This window comes from Podarcis bocagei (genome assembly GCF_964188305.1).
Source record: "Podarcis bocagei genome assembly, chromosome: 5".
NCBI lineage: Eukaryota > Metazoa > Chordata > Lepidosauria > Squamata > Lacertidae > Podarcis > Podarcis bocagei.
The window spans coordinates 69,058,154-69,074,344 of NC_138129.1; the positions used below are offsets into that span (position 1 = coordinate 69,058,154).

Sequence of the window (16,191 nt, forward strand, 5' to 3'; positions counted from 1 at the left end):
AGTTTTGATTCATACCTGCAAGAACCTTAATTGGCTTTCTGCAAACTACTAATCTGCATAAAATTTAGCCACGAAACTCGCATATTTTGGGTCAAGTCATTGTCTTAGTACTTTGTATAATAAAAGGAAATGTCTGCAAGAGTGAAAATATGTTAATATTTTTTATCCACATATCTAAGTCATTAAAAATACATATAGCAAACTCTATCCCAGGCATCCCCAAACTTGGCCCTCCAGCTGTTTTGGGACTACAACTCCTATCATCCCTAGCTAACAGGACCAGTGGTCAGGGATGATGGGAGTTGTAGTCCCAAAACAGCTGGAGGGTCAAGTTTGGGGGTGCCTGCTCTATCCAGTTTGCCCACCTGGGCCTTCATGTCACAGAGAGATCTGTTCAGTAGTTGTTGAAAGTTACTTTCTCAAAAGAAATGGTTACACTCCATGATTGGTGACTAACAACAAGACTTGTGCAAGCATACATGCATTCATAGACACTGGTTTTGCTTGGATTCAGCTGACACAGACACTCATCAAGAAGTGCAAAGCAGTGAAGTTTGAAGAATAACTGCTACCTCATTTCCCAGTCTGAACTGATTTAATGAATGAAGAATGGCACCTTAAACTACACAGATGAAGCATGTCATTTTAAGAAATTGCATTGCACTGATCGCATATGTTGGAACCCGAAGTCTAATTAGGTCACCCTTGCATTTGTTTCACCCAGGGTGATTGCAATTGGACCACCTATGGAATAGGCTATCTTACATGGTCTTTTCTTGGAATGAGGACCCCTGTAGTTGACCAGTATGTGTAAAATTTGCAACACACCAGTGCATTCTAAGGATTTGTTTATAGTTAAGACATACCAGTAATTAACTTGTGTGAAGTGATCTTGAATATGCAGCCTTCTTAAGAACCCAAAGAACTATCTTGTGGGATCACACTAAGATCCATTAAGTCCAGCCTTCTTTGGAATAATTCCACATTACTGAGAGTGCAGAAACTTTGTTAGAAATGCTGCTTTTTAAGCTCTCAGACACCACTTCCTTCAAGTCATCATGCCACTCCTTGTTGAGTGCCATTGCTGAGTATTGCTGACTTTCACATTTTATAAAACAACAACAACCCAGGACATCTATGTAAGTATCAGCGTGGTGTAGGAGAACCAGTATGGTGTAGTGGTTAAGAGCAGTAGACTCGTAATCTGGTGAACCGGGTTTGCTTCCCCGCTCCTCCACATTCAGCTGCTGGGTGACCTTGGGCTAGTCACACTTCTCTGAAGTCTCTCAGCCCCACTCACCTCACAGAGTGTTTGTTGTGGGGGAGGAAGGGAAAGGAGATTGTTAGCTGCTTTGAGACTCCTTAGGGTAGTGATAAAGCGGGATATCAAATCCAAACTATTCTTCTTCTTAGGATGGTATAGTGATTCTCAAATATTTGGTACCGTATTTTTGGTATGGCACAAAATTTCTATAAAATAATTATATAAAATTTCTACAAAATTGTGCTGCACTGTTAGATCTCAGGCTCACCTGCTGTGATGAATTGGGTGGTCCCAAAGCACCAGTTTTGAGAGTCCCATGGACTGCAAGAAGATCAAACACATCCATTCTTAAGGAAGTCAGCCCTGAGTGGTCACTGGAAGGACAGATCGTGAAGCTGAGGCTCCAATACTTTGGCCACCTCATGAGAAGAGAAGACTCCCTGGAAAAGACCCTGATGTTGGGAAAGATTGAGGGCACAAGGAGAAGGGGACGGCAGAGGACAAGATGGTTGGACAGTGTTCTCGAAGCTACAAACATGAGCCTGACCAAACTGCGGGAGGCAGTGGAAGACAGAAGTGCCTGGCGTGCTCTGGTCCATGGGGTCACGAAGGGTCGGACATGACTAAATGACTAAACAACAAAGCACCAATTGCTACAGCCTAGGAAAACAACCATTAATAGTGTAAACTGCACACAATGTGCAGGGATTGGCCATGTGATGAGCAAACATTGGTAGCATCAAGTCATTGTGGGGGGGGGGGAATCCCCCTGGGATATGTAATTATTAAAAGCGCAAGCATGCGTCCCGGAATCTCATATGATACCTCCAGCCAAAAACCTTGTACTTCTGGACACACCTACCACAGAAGAAAATGGTTCTCGCTCACTTGGCATATTTCTTCCTGCGCTCAGCAGAAAATCTGTTATTTGTGTGATGCATTTTTACTGGTGTCATGTGCCAGCAGTGGACCTGTTTCAACATGGATTAATGGGTTCTGGCTGCTATTGTATGCATAGGTATGTCCCAATATCTGAGAGAAGTGCTGCTGGCTCTCCCCCCCCCCCCCCCGAGTTGCTATGGTGAATAATATTTAATATTCTGCTAACAGAATCCTTCAACTGTTGCCTTGGTGTAAAACTGACTTGATCCTTCAAGATGGTAGCTGGAGATCAATTTTGTCAGTTCACTAGGATTACAGATTGGATCTTCTCATCTTGAGTGGTTGATGCTCTAGGTCTATGATGAACCCGATGAGACCAGATACTTCTGCAGCCTAAGATAGACACGTCTGTGGAATTTGCTCCCATGAAAGGTGATGATACCCATCAACCTGGATGGCTTTGAAAGAGGAATAGGCAGATTTGTGGAGTATAAAATTCTGAAAATGATGTTTACACGTGGGAATCCCTGTTGAGAAAGATATACATGATGATTTTCAATCAGTGACAACTTTAAGCACAGAGTTAAAGTTGCAAAACCCATTAACTTCAATAGGACTTGAGGGTGACCAGCTCTCATTGGACTCATTGGAAATGGAAGGAATAAAACTATCTATCTATCTATTTTTAAAATTTGTATACCGCCCTATACCCCTGTCCTATAAAAAAACAAACTAGATAATAAAAACAATAACAACCCAATAACCTCCCTCCCCAACGCATTTTAAAAGGGCATCGTTTTTATTCTTGTCTTGATATCTTGTTTTGTTTCCCTCTCCTGTTGGATATATGATTAGATAGACACACAGAGACAGACTTTTTCTCAATGGAATTTTGTCAGCGTTTTGCCTCCCAGTACTGAAGTAGCATTGCATTCCATTCAAATTCTGTTATGCCCTATGGGAGACAAAAGTTTTTGCCATCTGTATATTGTATTATTCCAATCCTTATTAGGACAAAACTGCTTAGCTGTGTCAAAAACTATTTGAAGTATGTTTTTTTTCCTTAAGTGTGAGTGTTGGGGTTTTTTTAACAGTGTGGTCAAAACAAAAGTATGTGGTTTGTTCTTTGTTTTTATGGTCACAAATACTTCTGGCTTTAAAACATCTTTTGGCATTTAAATGCGCTGGGGATTTTGGCTTGCATTTAAGCTCTAATATTATTAAAATATGAAAAGCAGAAAGGATTTATTTACAGTCATATAACATAATACTAAAGCTATAGATTTCAGAAGGCATTGGCGAAAAGGTCGCTTCGCCAAGTTGGCAAGAAGAACTGTTACATAGCTGGGTGCCTGCTATTGGAGCAGTTAAAACTGACTAAAAGTATGCACATTTCTGAGTTTAGCAGGCCAAGAAGAAAAGCCTTATTAGCAAACTTATGTACAAAATAGTAAGTAATCTAACTTTAGAAAACAAAGTTCCTAAGCTGAAAGAGAGAGAAAGAGAGAGAGAGTGAGATTGATTGATTTGGTCTAGCGCTGTATAAAGCACCGAAGTATTGCTTCTTTTTTAGTATACTGATACATTCCATGGAGCTTGGAAACTAGCATAAGAACAGTTGTACTGTGTCAGCTGAGCTGCCCTTTGAACCCCGCTTCCTGCCTTTTAAAAGTAGCCAGATCAAGATGCTGCAGAAACTGTAGCACAGCTCTCTTTGCTAAGAGACAATTTAGCAGAAGTCACACACACACACACACACACACACACACACACACACACACGATCCTGATCCTACTGATTTCACATGACTGTCCAACACAATAGCACCCTGATTCAGAAGCTTCCTGCAACTGGAAGCTGTTTTGCATGCAACAAGAATATGTCCAACTTTGAGCTTTTCAAGCAAAGTCATACTAACAATTGTGTGAGGAGGTGCAGCCCACACTTGTCCTATGTCTCTGCTAAGGTTCCCACTTTCGTTCTTTGTGTGTATAGTGTGTTTTTTTATTGTGTGTGAAATCGTGCACCTCATTAAAAATGCACAAGTCTTTCTGTGATTGACATGGACATATGTCTTTTACTCTCTCTTTTCCCCTTGGTTGTGATCCTACCTTTCTTTGATTATCAGACTTTCCCTGCTAATACTAATGCAGGTGCGCCATTGACCTCTTTTTTCCTATACTTATTTTAACATAAGTTGAGCCTGTCAACTTGACAATCAACAACCCAATAGTAATTTAAAAACCTTAAACTTAAAATAAGACAATTTCAAAATTAGGAAAATTACCAGCTGGTTTTATGTAATGAATATTTCTAAATAGATAAGTACAGTAGGGTGGAATCGAACACTGAATGCATGTCAGCTTGCACAAAGGTCCTGCATCATCTTCTATTCCCCCTGCCCCATGGCAGTCCATTCATCCTAAGAATATGTTCAGAGGTTTCCCCAATCCCACCAGAGCAGATTCTGAGGGAGTGCAGGTAGGGAGGAGAGGAGAGTGAAGTCTCATTGTGCAAGTGGAAGTTTGCTCTGCTTGGGCACACAGTGTTGGGTACAACCCTTACTTCTCTTCTTCTTCTGACTCTTAGGCTGTGGCTTCAAGCTGCTGGTCAGTTCTGAAACAAAAAAAGCAACAAATGAAGGTAAGCAGGTTTTACTTTTTAAAAATACTTTTGTAGGTATGGGTGGTCTTCTTTGGCGATCACCCGTAGCCGAGTAAGATTGTATTCCATGAACACGGTCTTAACAGTGACTGTGGAGGCCAATTCTGGATCCACATGTCCTTCCACAGTGGAGACATAGGTTTCCGGGCGGGAGTTGATCATGGTGAGGGTTTGCCAAGCATGCATGCCTCTTAGCACGTTTCTCCCTTTCATCCTGAGTTTGAGTGTCTTCAAAGTCCATGACACCTTTGGTAAAGGCTGTTCTCCAGTTGGAGCGCTCGCAGGCCAGGGTTTCCCAGTTGTTGGTGTTTATCCTACATTTTTTTTTAGATTCACCTTGAGAGAGCCTTAAACCTCTTTTGTTGACCACCAGCATTATGCTTTCCATTTTTAAGTTCGGAATAGAGTAGTTGCTTTGGAAGATGATAATCAGGCATCCGAACAGGTTTTACTTTTTAAAATACTTGTGTAGGTATGGGTATCTAAATTATGGCATGTAATGCTATGCTATAAGTTTTGCAAGGCCACTTGCTAAACCAGCATAGTTATAAATTTCTATACCGTCATTTGCAAGTAACATATATAATTGGGTAAATGATTAGGAATGTGAAGAGAGAAGTGGGAATCATAGGCGAGGGCCAGCTTTTATTGTTCAGCGAAGCAAAATTGGGGTGCTATGGCAATAGGACAGTGGTTGAGATACAGCTACTATGGACATGACCCAGCCCTCCCAGGAGACAAATTTATGATTCCTCTAGTTAAATGTTGCATCCAGTGAAATCTGAAGGAATCTTTTAGAAGGAGCCACCTCATTTTTATCGACACTGTAAAATCCACAAGATAAGAATTGAGAAGGGCAGAGGGCCTTGGTGGGTGCAGTGGTGCCCATAGGTGCCATACTGGGGGCTCCAGAAATAGGATAATGTTTGCCATTTTGACATCTAATGGTGAATATCCAATTAAATGTAACTTTAATTCTCTATTAACCAGTAAAAGAACAACTATTCACTCTTCCCCCAAAAACTGTAATGCATAAAAATGACAATGGATCACATGGTTATGGATTGTCCATTTTAAGGTAGCTGGAGAAGGTCCTACGTTCTGTTATGTCCAGAAGTTTATATATGTATAATGTGGCAAGGGTGCCTAGATATTAGGAATATTTGTACACCTATGAAGAAATCAAAAGTGAAAGCTGGTATGACTTTATTTCACAATATAAATTGGTATATTTAGAAACTTATTAAAAAATAGTGTGGACAAGTGGTGAGTTGGGGGGGGGGCTGTGGTTCCTCCAGATTTCATTGGATTCCCAACTGCTAGCCAGGGATGGTTGGGAGTTATAGTTCCAGCAACATCTGAAGGGCGCTAGATTCTCTGCCCCTGGGAAACTTGGCTCTGGTGAATCACTTGCTGAGCAATAAAAGTGAAGCCTCCCCCCTCCTTTAGTGTCTTCATTTGACACAACAGTTTTTCATACGCGGAAGCAGGAAGTGATTTACCTTTTCTGCGCTGATTACATCTCCAGGTTCCTGATGGCTTCTTTGCACACTTCTATGCTATTTGTGAACACATCAGCCCTGTTCTGGCATGGGGCTTCCTTGGCCCCAGGAATTCTCTGTATGAATTATGCAACTTCTTCAAGGTATGCTGCTTCATTACACCAGGAGAGCTCGTTGCCACTAATTTGATACTAATACCGATTTAAAAAACAAAACCCAAAACCAGGCAAAACGAGAAAGAAATACTTCTGTAATAAATCTCGGAGCCTGACGATGATCACAAATAAGTGAATTTGCTTTGTGTTTGTTTTTACCAGGACCAGGTTCTCTATTTCCTGAAAGACATTTTTGACTTTGAAAAGGTACGGTACTCCACTATAGATAACCTAGCGGAAGACCTTATGCAGTTGCTGATTCGACACACCGATCTTCTCTTGACTAACCTCGGAGCCGACTCGCTAAGGCATTCCAGTGGCCTTGTTAGTGGATGTGGGGACATGGCAGCCAGTGGCATTTTGGAAGCTAAAGCTCAATAGTTTCCTCCTTTTCGTTCTTAACGTGAGCACAATTTTTTGCCGTTTTCTCCCTCAAGGAAAGCTGCCATCGCTTCGGCTTTGGTTTCTTTTTCTTCTTTTTAGCAAGTACCTGAAATCTACAATGTTGTTAAATATGGACTCAGGGAAGTTAAAAAAATATATGGAAAGAATTGCTTGTGGAAGAAAGATACTGCATACGTTTGGAGCAGGTAGCTTAACCGTCACTGGATTTATATGTTATATATCCCAACATATATATATTTTTAAAAACGGCTAAGTGAAATGTATTTGTGGAAATACTGTGAATTTCCTCTGCTATTGTTTGTGACTGAAAGTGATGCAAAGGAACGTGGTATATAGTATACAAGTTTGTCTCGAAGGTTTGCACTGTTGGAATTACCCAGTACAAAGTCTCAAAAGCTCTACCTGACCCTGGCCCACACACTTGCCAAGTTATACATTTACTGTTATTTTTACTTAAATGAAGTACAATATAATGACACTTAGAGTGACAAACGATTTAACTTTGCCTTGAAAATGTATTTTGTGTGTATAAGCTATAGCTCATTATGTAGCGAAATAAATCGGTGCATTCAGCCTTTGGGCATCAATGCCGTTCTATAAGCTTTCTTTTTTTAACAAAAAATAATAATAGAGTACAAAGCTCATATTTTTATGTAAATTACCCTTCACTGATATTTTACATTGGAAATCACAGTCTAGGGAGGCCTTAAACAATGCTCTTAAATAATTTAATACAGTGGTGCCTCGCAAGACGAAATTAATCCATTCCGCGAGTCTCTTCGCCTTGCGGTTTTTTCGTCTTGCGAAGCACGGCTATTAGCAGCTTAGCGGCTATTAACGGCTTAGCGGCTTTAAGAAAAATGAAACAAACTCGCAAGAACTCGCAAGACGTTTCGTCCTGCGAAGCAAGCCCATAGGTAAATTCGTCTTGCGGAACGACTCAAAAAACGGAAAACTCTTTCGTCTTGCGCGTTTTTCGTCTTGTGAGGCATTCGTCTTGCGAGGTACCACTGTAATTGGTTGAATCCCCTTTCACCTTTAGAGAGCTTTTAAAACTTTTTACTAGTTGTGAATAAGCTAGAATCTTGTCTTGTTTGAATGTATCATTTAAAGTATATTTTTGAGGGAGGGGGAATGTTATGTCAAAAATGATAATCATGCAACAGACTTAAATACATGTTACTTCCGTCATTTTAAATTTTGTCTTCGTCTCTTTTGAAAATTCTGGGGTTCAGTTTACGAAGTGACTCTTAGAAAAAGCAAAACTTCACATCTAAGCTTGCATAATACAACCATAAAATGGGATATCAGAATAAAATGATACTACAGTAAAATATTGTGAAGACCTGGGCATATGAAAGGATTCCACCTGCTTCTGGAAAGAGAAGGAAGATTGCACCAGGTGAAGCTCTTGTGGGGGGAGCGGTGTGGATTTTAAACACAGCAGAGAAGACTCTGGGTTATCATCACTGCACCTCATAGGGTGGCAGAACCTGGAGCAGACCTTTGATGCTGATCTGAATCCTATTTCGCTTGCAGGAAAAGGTAATCTGGCCCTAAACTGTTTGGGGCTTTCTAGGTCAAAACCAGCACTTTCTTCAGAAATGGATCGGAAGCCAATTTAACTCTTTCAAAGAACTATTGAGCTTTCACTCCAAGCAGCCAGTCCCCTTACATAACTGCTGCATGACTTGCATTAACTGTACATCCAGCAGTCTTCAAAAGCTATCATCCCACGGTAATCTAAACTGATACAGTGGTACCTCGGTTTACAAACTTAATCCGTTCCGCAAGTCCGTTCTTAAACCGAAACCGTTCTTAAACCGAGGCGCGCTTTCCCTAATGAGGCCTCCCGCCACCAGTGCCCTTCCACCATTCGGATTCTGTTCTTAGACCAAGGTAAAGTTCTCAAACTGGGACACTATTTCTGCTTTTGCGGAGTTCGTAAACCAAATCGTTCTTAAACCGGACCGTTCTTAAACTGAGGTACCACTGTGTTACCAGTGTATGGATAACTGTGATCAGACTGTAGAGATATAATAGCACCTCCTACAAAACCGTGGGCATGTTCAAAAACAGGTTGAATACCAGTCCCACCAGCCCCACGGTACTTCTGGATTCAGTTTTAGATACTGTGATCATAGTATGCCTATGTCTAGAGAACTACACTATTTGTTCAACTTGAAAGTCTGCATACTATTTGTGACATTTTGGACTCGCCTAATAAAACGTATTGCCCTAACGCGGATTTTGGGATTTTGCTTTTTGTGTTGCTTTTTGTTTTGTGTATCTGGGCTGAATCCGAGGTGCTGGTCTTGCCCTGAAACACCTACAGTTTAGAGGACTTCTCTACAAATCTCCTTGGTTACAAAGATATCTGGGTAAAATAGTGCTCTAGGTGACTTGCTTGTACTTGTGGCTGACATTCACTAGAGTTGGTATTGCCAACATGGCTTCCATGGGTGCACATGTTCCTGGTGTCTGCAGGGTCCCTTCTTCAGATGAAATAAAGACTTTAAAGTAGCATTGTGTTACAGCCAATAGGTTTGGGGGGGTGCATGCTGCCCATGCCAATTTCTCCAGTTTGAAAATGTGCCCCAGCCCCAAAAATGTTATACTAGAAATAGAACTTTTTGGTCATAGGATGGTCTCTCTGAAGTCTGCATGTTCAGCTTCTGGAAGCCAGCCAAAGCCATTTTCTTTCACCAAGGCTTTGGGAAGTAATTAATCTATTACTTCTTTTACCCCAATCCATTCTTCCCTCTATGCCATATTAAAATCACGAATAGCTTCATGTTTCCTTTTTTATTTTTATTTGGATTTTTAAAAAATGATTGTACACTACATCATGGGCCCCTTTGGGGAAAATGTAGGGCTGGTATTATACGGTATTGAAATTCCACTTTTTCTCTATTCAGGCTGCCTGAATAATCAATTTCTCATTCAGTCAAGGAGGAAACCTAGAGGATTTGTAGTCACTGTTCTGAAATAAGAGTTGTGACAGACTTTCTGCATCAACATTCTTATGTTTAGGTTGATTCCAGTTACAAGCTGGTTAACTTGCAGTGTGCATGTGTGCAACATGGCATGGTCATCTGTATTCATCTTAATAAATGGCTCGGATGTATCATGGAAGTTGAGACCGATAGTGACAGTCAGGGGGAGAGGAAGTCAACATGATACAGAATTAGCTGGCAGCTGTTTCTCTGAACTGCCTAGTTCATGCTGCTACTAATATGTGGGGAACTATATCTGCATACAGCAAGGGGAGAAACAAGACCGTTTTTCAATCTAGGGGCCATGTTTCATTATGGGGACTTTGCTGGGGGCTGCCTACCAGTGGTGATTGTGGCAAAACAGCATCTGTGGAGCAATGGTTGTGATCCTTGCCTTTGTACAGCAGGCTACATTCAAGCTATGCTCAATTCATGTGTGTGTTTTTACATAGGTACATCTCCATCCAAGCAAGTAAATGTGATGTAACCGCCTCCCCCCTCTTAAAGGTAAAGGGACCCCTGACCATTAGGTCCAGTCACGAACGACTCTGGGGTTGCGGCGCTCATCTTGCTTTATTGGCCGAGGGAGCTGGAGTACAGCTTCCGGGTCATGTGGCCAGCATGACTAAGCCACTTCTGGCGAACCAGAGCAGCGCATGGAAATGCCGTTTTCCTTCCCGCTGGAGCGGTACCTATTTATCTACTTGCACTTTGATGTGCTTTCGAACTGCTAGGTTGACAGGAGCAGGGACTGAGCAACGGGAGCTCACCCCGTCGTGGGGATTCGAACCACCAACCTTCTGATAGGCAAGTCCTAGGCTCTGTTGTTTAACCCACAGTGCCGCCGCCCCCTTACAGGGGTACAATTCCAGCCAAGCAAAAGTATACATGGGAACGGGGATGGAACCAGAGTTAGCAAGGGGGGCAGCATGGCCTGGATATGGACTGCATGTGTGGACTCAAGGGTCAGATAGACTTGGAGGGCTGCATTTGGCCCCCAGACCTGAGGTTCCCCACCCCCCAGCACACATGAATCAAATAGGTTTATCCATCTCCCTGTCCAGTGTTTCATGAGTTAGCACGGGAAAGTGCACCAAAGCCGGTACGATGAGCCGACAGCAGTAGGCAACACATAGGTGAACATTGGAAGTTGCCTTATACAGTATTGAGTCAGACCACTGAATGGCAGGCGCTGTCCAAGGTTTCAGCCAAAGAGTTGCTCTCAGCCCTACCTGAGATGCTGTCTCAGCCCTACCTTGACGCTCTTACCACTGAGCTACTTCCTTCTCTACAGCTGCACCCTTATTCCATTCACACAAACTGGCGCTGCAGAATGCTATCTATGACTGACAACAGCTATAAGGTGGGAGTCAGAAGTCAGAGAACAAAGGTAATGATGGAAGAAAGCAAGTACAGTAAGCCCGCAGCTTATGCACATATAACTTGTGTGCATTCAGCTTTACATGCCTGGCAAAAAAAAAAAAGATTTAAAAAAGTAAAATGGGTGTGGTGGGTGTCAAGGGGAAAAAAGGCTTTGGCAGTCCCACCCACCATTGAACCCAATGTGTTTTGGCTATATGCAAAATTGGCTTCAAGCGCAATCCCCAGAATGTAGCTCCCCTTGTTAAGTTGCAGGGTTACTGTAGTCTAAACAAAAGATAAGGGGGGAGGAAGGGAGGGACAAGGGAAAGAAGGAGAAAGCAAAGAACCAAGGAGAAAATAGAACTTGTGGAAGTTGAGGTCGATGGAGAGGAAGATGGGTCAAAGTCAGCTTGAAGCAGGAAAGGGAAGTGGAGGTTGTTCATTTCAACTACATAGCACATTTATAGCACTGTTGCTGTTCAGTCAGCATCTCTCGGCTGGGAATTGGTTAGAAGTGTGGAATATGCAGTGGAATCAGGGTTAAATGCCACAATCAGTAATGCAACACACAGAAGATTCCTCCTCTTTTCATACAGATAAAGGAGCAAGAGTCTTGGATGCGCCCCACTACAGTTTAGTAGTTTTCACTGCAGTCTGGAGTTATGCTTTTAACCTTGTGCTTCGCCCTGTCCACATAGTAACTGGAAGAATATTGACTATTTTTGTCCACCTTGCATTCTCAAAGAATCACATATTATTGAACAAATAAGTAAATAAAATTCCTCTTTATTTCTATAGAATAAGATATTCATAGCTGCCTCCAGTGTAGTGTCTTGTGTGAGAAAAACAGAATGGAAAGGAGGGGAAAGAATAGCAGAGTCCCATTATGTGTACAGGGGAAAAAAGCAATCAAATCTCTCTGCTGCCATCTACTCTGCAAAGTAATTCAGGAGCAGAAGTAACTGGTTCTGGATGTTTAAGCATTAATTTTAACAATTGCAGCTTTGCAAGTGTGAAAGGATTTAAAATGTGCCTGTGGGAGGAGGGGTTTATTGGTTTGCTTTGCTTTTGTTTTATTACAAATTTTGTGTTTTCATTTTGTATTTTTATGCTGTGAACCACTCTGTGTTATTCAGATGAAGCATGACATTCAAATTTAACAAAAAAACAATGCTGATGTTTATAGTGGGCTGATCCTATATTCTGAACACTAGCAAAATATTCAGAACACACAAATACTTTAGTCATAAAGACCCATTGAAAAGAAACCCACATTTATTTCAGTGGGTCTACTCTGAGTATGAGTAATGCTGGCTATCACCCATATAGATAGGGTACTGAGTGGACTTCAGGCTGCTACAATTATCTGGTAAGTTACTATTATTAGTTACTTGCTCTCAGTCAGTTTAGAGCTATAAAAAAGCCACCAGGATCTCAGAGTCAGAACAGATTTTTTCTAATATACAAAAGTGAAGCTTGTCAGGAGTTGATCCACTGCCCTAAAGTACTGCCATCAACTGGACCAGAAATACTTGTGTGCTGAAGGGAGAAGGGGGAAAATACATTTTCAAGTCTTGATAGTAAGTATTTTTCTAACTGCTAAGTACTGATTACATGAATGCCTTTTAGATCTAACTGATCTGTTTGAATGACACACTGGATTATTTTTTGGGTGGGGATGCCTGTTTACGTGGACATCTTTGTTGAAGGATGGTGGTGACCCTACGGAGTCTAGTATATAGTGCATGGTAGAAGCTGAGAGTTAATTGGGTCTGTGTTTTTTGGAAAATAAACGAGTTTTCCATGTTGGACCTCAGCAGAGGACCTCCGCCCCCCCCAAAAAAAAATCGATTGGTATTTCCATTCAAATAGTGTGTGTGGTGTCGTGTCGTGTGATCGATTGTGCGGGTTGGGACTTACCTGCCCCCTCCCAATATTTTATTCCGGAGCAACCAGCCCTTGGAGGAAATGCACTCTGCACCTGCTCAAGGACACTTTTGCAGCGCAGAATGAGCGCCGGCTCAGAATGATGGCGTGGTCTCTCCCCCTCATCTCCATTACCCCCGCTTTTCATTTTGCCAGAGCCCCCCACCCCTCCAGGACGGCCGGGGGAATTCTCCAGTTTCCCCGAGTCCCTGGGTGTATTTATAGCTTCACGGCGCTTCCAGCCTAAAATAACCCGGCTGGGCCAGAGAGAGGGGCCCAGGCGGCGCGGCCAGGGCGCTGAGAGAGGAGGAGGAGGAGGGGGCGGCCAGGGCGCGCGTGTGCTGCGTCGGGACAGCTGCAGCCGGGCCGGGGCTCGCTTGGAATGCGGGAGCGGGCTGCGCACCGGGACTTTTATGGAAACTTGCAGAGCCCGGCGCTGCTGAAGCCGCAGCCAAGGGGCGCGCGGCGGCGGCGGCGGCAACAGCAGCAGCAGCACCACCAGCAGACGGTAGCAGCAGCAGCAGCAGCAGCAGCAGAAGCAGAGCAGCTTCCCTCCCGCCTACCCAGCCGCTGGGATTATCTGGAGACGCAGAGCGAAGCGCGCAGGGGGCTCTCAGGTACGGGAAGCTGCCTTCGGGGGCACGAGAGAGTGTTTGGTTTTGTTTTGGCGCGAAGGTCGGCCTGAGAGGCGGTCGTTTTGGCGCGCAATGAGGCGAGGGAGCCCCAGGGGGGACGGTCGCGAGGGAGAGCTCTCTCCCTCTACGAACAAGAGCCAGCCTCAGGTTCCCTTTGGCTTGACCTTGTCCAGCTTGACTTGTATTTTGTCCTTAATTCGGTCTTCCTGTGACAGGAGAGAGGGAGGGCTAGCAACCCCTCTCCGTCCCCCATGGATTTTTAATTTTTTTTTTTTTTTTGGCACAGTGAAAATTCCTTTTTCTACCCCCTCTGCCCTCCACCAGTCAGCGCGATCTGTTTCATGTCTCCTCAGACGGTCGAATTTCTCTCGTTCTTCTCTCGCTTCCCCCACACCCACCCGTCGCAGGGCTTTAGTTTCCCTTGACGTCCGAAGAGCAACAGTTGGCGCACATTCTTGTCTAGACTAGAAACGGGTTTTATTTGGAAGAACATTCTGGGGGCTTCGCTGTGGGTCCCTTTGCAGCTTCTGAGTTGGTCGGGCTTGTTGTGCATTAACAGCCCTGAAGAAGGAGGCTGTTGCTTGTGTGACTAATAAATCCATTTCCAACGAGGGCCCTCTTCTATTCTGAAACAAAACTCCCTTGGACGTATCGCAACGCTCAAAATCCAGAGCCAACAGCTCTCCCTTTTTTTTTTAATGGAATGACAATTGAATGCAACTTTCCCAGGGCGAGGGGTGGGTTGTGGAAGGGAGTTGAACTAAGTCCTGGAGAGAACATCTTGGATTAATGCAGGTGCCTTTTCTGCTTTCCAGAGGTCAGAAACCTTTTGCTGAAAGGTGTGGAACTGATCAGTGGCTAAGGAGATGACAACTAGGAATAAGGTGCTGAGCTAATATTAGAGCAAGGGGGTGGTGGCAGCGGCAGCAGCGATAGTGTCGCCAGATAAGTGGGTGGGTGATCTCTAAACCCGGCTCAGCAAACCTTTCTTGCTCTTGTCATTTGTTCATCTTGTAGTAGTGATTTCGCCTTGCTTTGTGCTTATGAGATGTGAGGAAGCTGGTCTGGGTGACACTGATAATCTTCATAATTCATTAAAAGTTGCTCCTCAAAGTTTCAAGAGTTTTAGCTGCTTGTATCCACTGCATAGCCTTATTCCATGCTGAAATGTACAGAGAAAGATATAATCATAAATGGAAAGGCAAAAGGTTAATTGGTCAGTGGAACCAAAGGAAATCTAAACTAGAAAGCTCAAAGCTTCTTGTTTAGGAGATACAGTATATCTTTTACAAGTGAATCAGGGGTGTGAGGTTTGTGGATAAAATATCAGCTGATTTTAGGTAGAATATTTTGAATTTAAGAGTTTTTGAATAAGAGGGGTGTGCTACGAGTGTATGCACCTTTATGAATGCTTAACAGACTGCTTTCAGAAATATTTTTTGTAGTTGCATTAAAAAATATACTAGATGTGGTGCTAAACAGAAATATTCATTTAGTTTTGTGTGCCGAGATATCTTCAACCATATGTTCTATTAAATGAGGTGGGGGAGCAAGCGTGGTTGCCTTTTATTTTATATCATCATGTAGCTGATCTATTTTACTAAATGAAACCTATTTTTCATTGTGACACTTCTCAAAGCTCTGGTGGTATTTTATCGCAAGGAGGTCTGTGTGAATGCCAGCCCAACTGGAGCAGTTTCTCTGTAAAACCCTAAATGTATATATATGCAAGTAATGGTCAGTATTATTATGTGAATGGCAAAGTGCACAATCAGATCTGACCTCTGCAATGAACCTACTAAAGTAGCCTTTTCCAACCAGCTGCCCTCTAGATGTTTTGGACTACAATTCCCATCATCTAGGGTTCACCTGAGACATTTTGACATCAGAGGCGAATCACAAATTGGCATGAAAAGGAGTGAGTTAAAAGCTACGTCAAGAACAAGGAAGGAATAAAGATCTACATCAGGATCTGATGCCCATGTGGATCCTGCCACCTGAGGCAGTTGCCTCATCTTGCCTCTTGGGTGGAATGGCCCTGCCACTATTGGCTGTTCTGTCTGGGGCTGATGGAAACTGTGGTCTAAAACATCTACACTGTATTTCAGTACTGTCCATGCTGTCTAGAGATGGTTTTCCAGGGTTTCAGACACGGTTTTCTCCCAGCTCTACCTAGAGACCCTGAGGATTGAATTTGAGATCTTTTGCACATAAATAACATGTTCTGCCACTGAGCTATGACTCTCCCTCATGTAGCCTGCCTGATATCTGGTTTCTGTGCAGGCCCAACTGTCATCAACATCTTATACACTTACAGGTTCCTGATAGGCAGTTTTGGGATTTAAAGGAAAATGCCATTTTATTTTAATTAGTGTGTATTTATGCGTACCTAGAATATCT

General features: G+C 43.0%; 2 protein-coding genes across 8 annotated transcripts in view; both read left to right on the top strand.

The window, feature by feature from the left end:
* The window catches only part of MIGA1 (mitoguardin 1), a 35,916-nt gene extending 26,802 nt beyond the window's left edge, over window positions 1–9,114 (top strand). The window contains exons 13-16 of one of the 2 annotated variants that reach the window (XR_014008050.1): window positions 4,736–4,789; window positions 6,339–6,455; window positions 6,630–8,101; window positions 8,202–9,114. Coding sequence is in view for 1 of the 2 variants with exons in the window: in XM_081193797.1 (XP_081049923.1) it covers window positions 4,736–4,789; window positions 6,339–6,455; window positions 6,630–6,848 (390 nt within the window). In the remaining variant the exon portion in view is untranslated. Of the gene's footprint in view, window positions 1–4,735; window positions 4,790–6,338; window positions 6,456–6,629 lie in introns of both variants that reach the window. The other variant, XM_081193797.1, reaches the window with a different exon arrangement.
* A 3,557-nt stretch (window positions 9,115–12,671) lies between these two features.
* Window positions 12,672–16,191, top strand: part of NEXN (nexilin F-actin binding protein) — a 28,198-nt gene continuing 24,678 nt past the window's right edge. For 2 of the 6 annotated variants that reach the window (XM_081193748.1, XM_081193749.1), the window contains exon 1: window positions 12,672–12,810. The gene's annotated coding sequence lies outside the window, so the exon portion shown is untranslated. Of the gene's footprint in view, window positions 12,811–13,621; window positions 13,774–16,191 lie in introns of those variants that run through there. The other 4 variants (XM_081193744.1, XM_081193747.1, XM_081193745.1 and 1 more) reach the window with 2 other exon arrangements.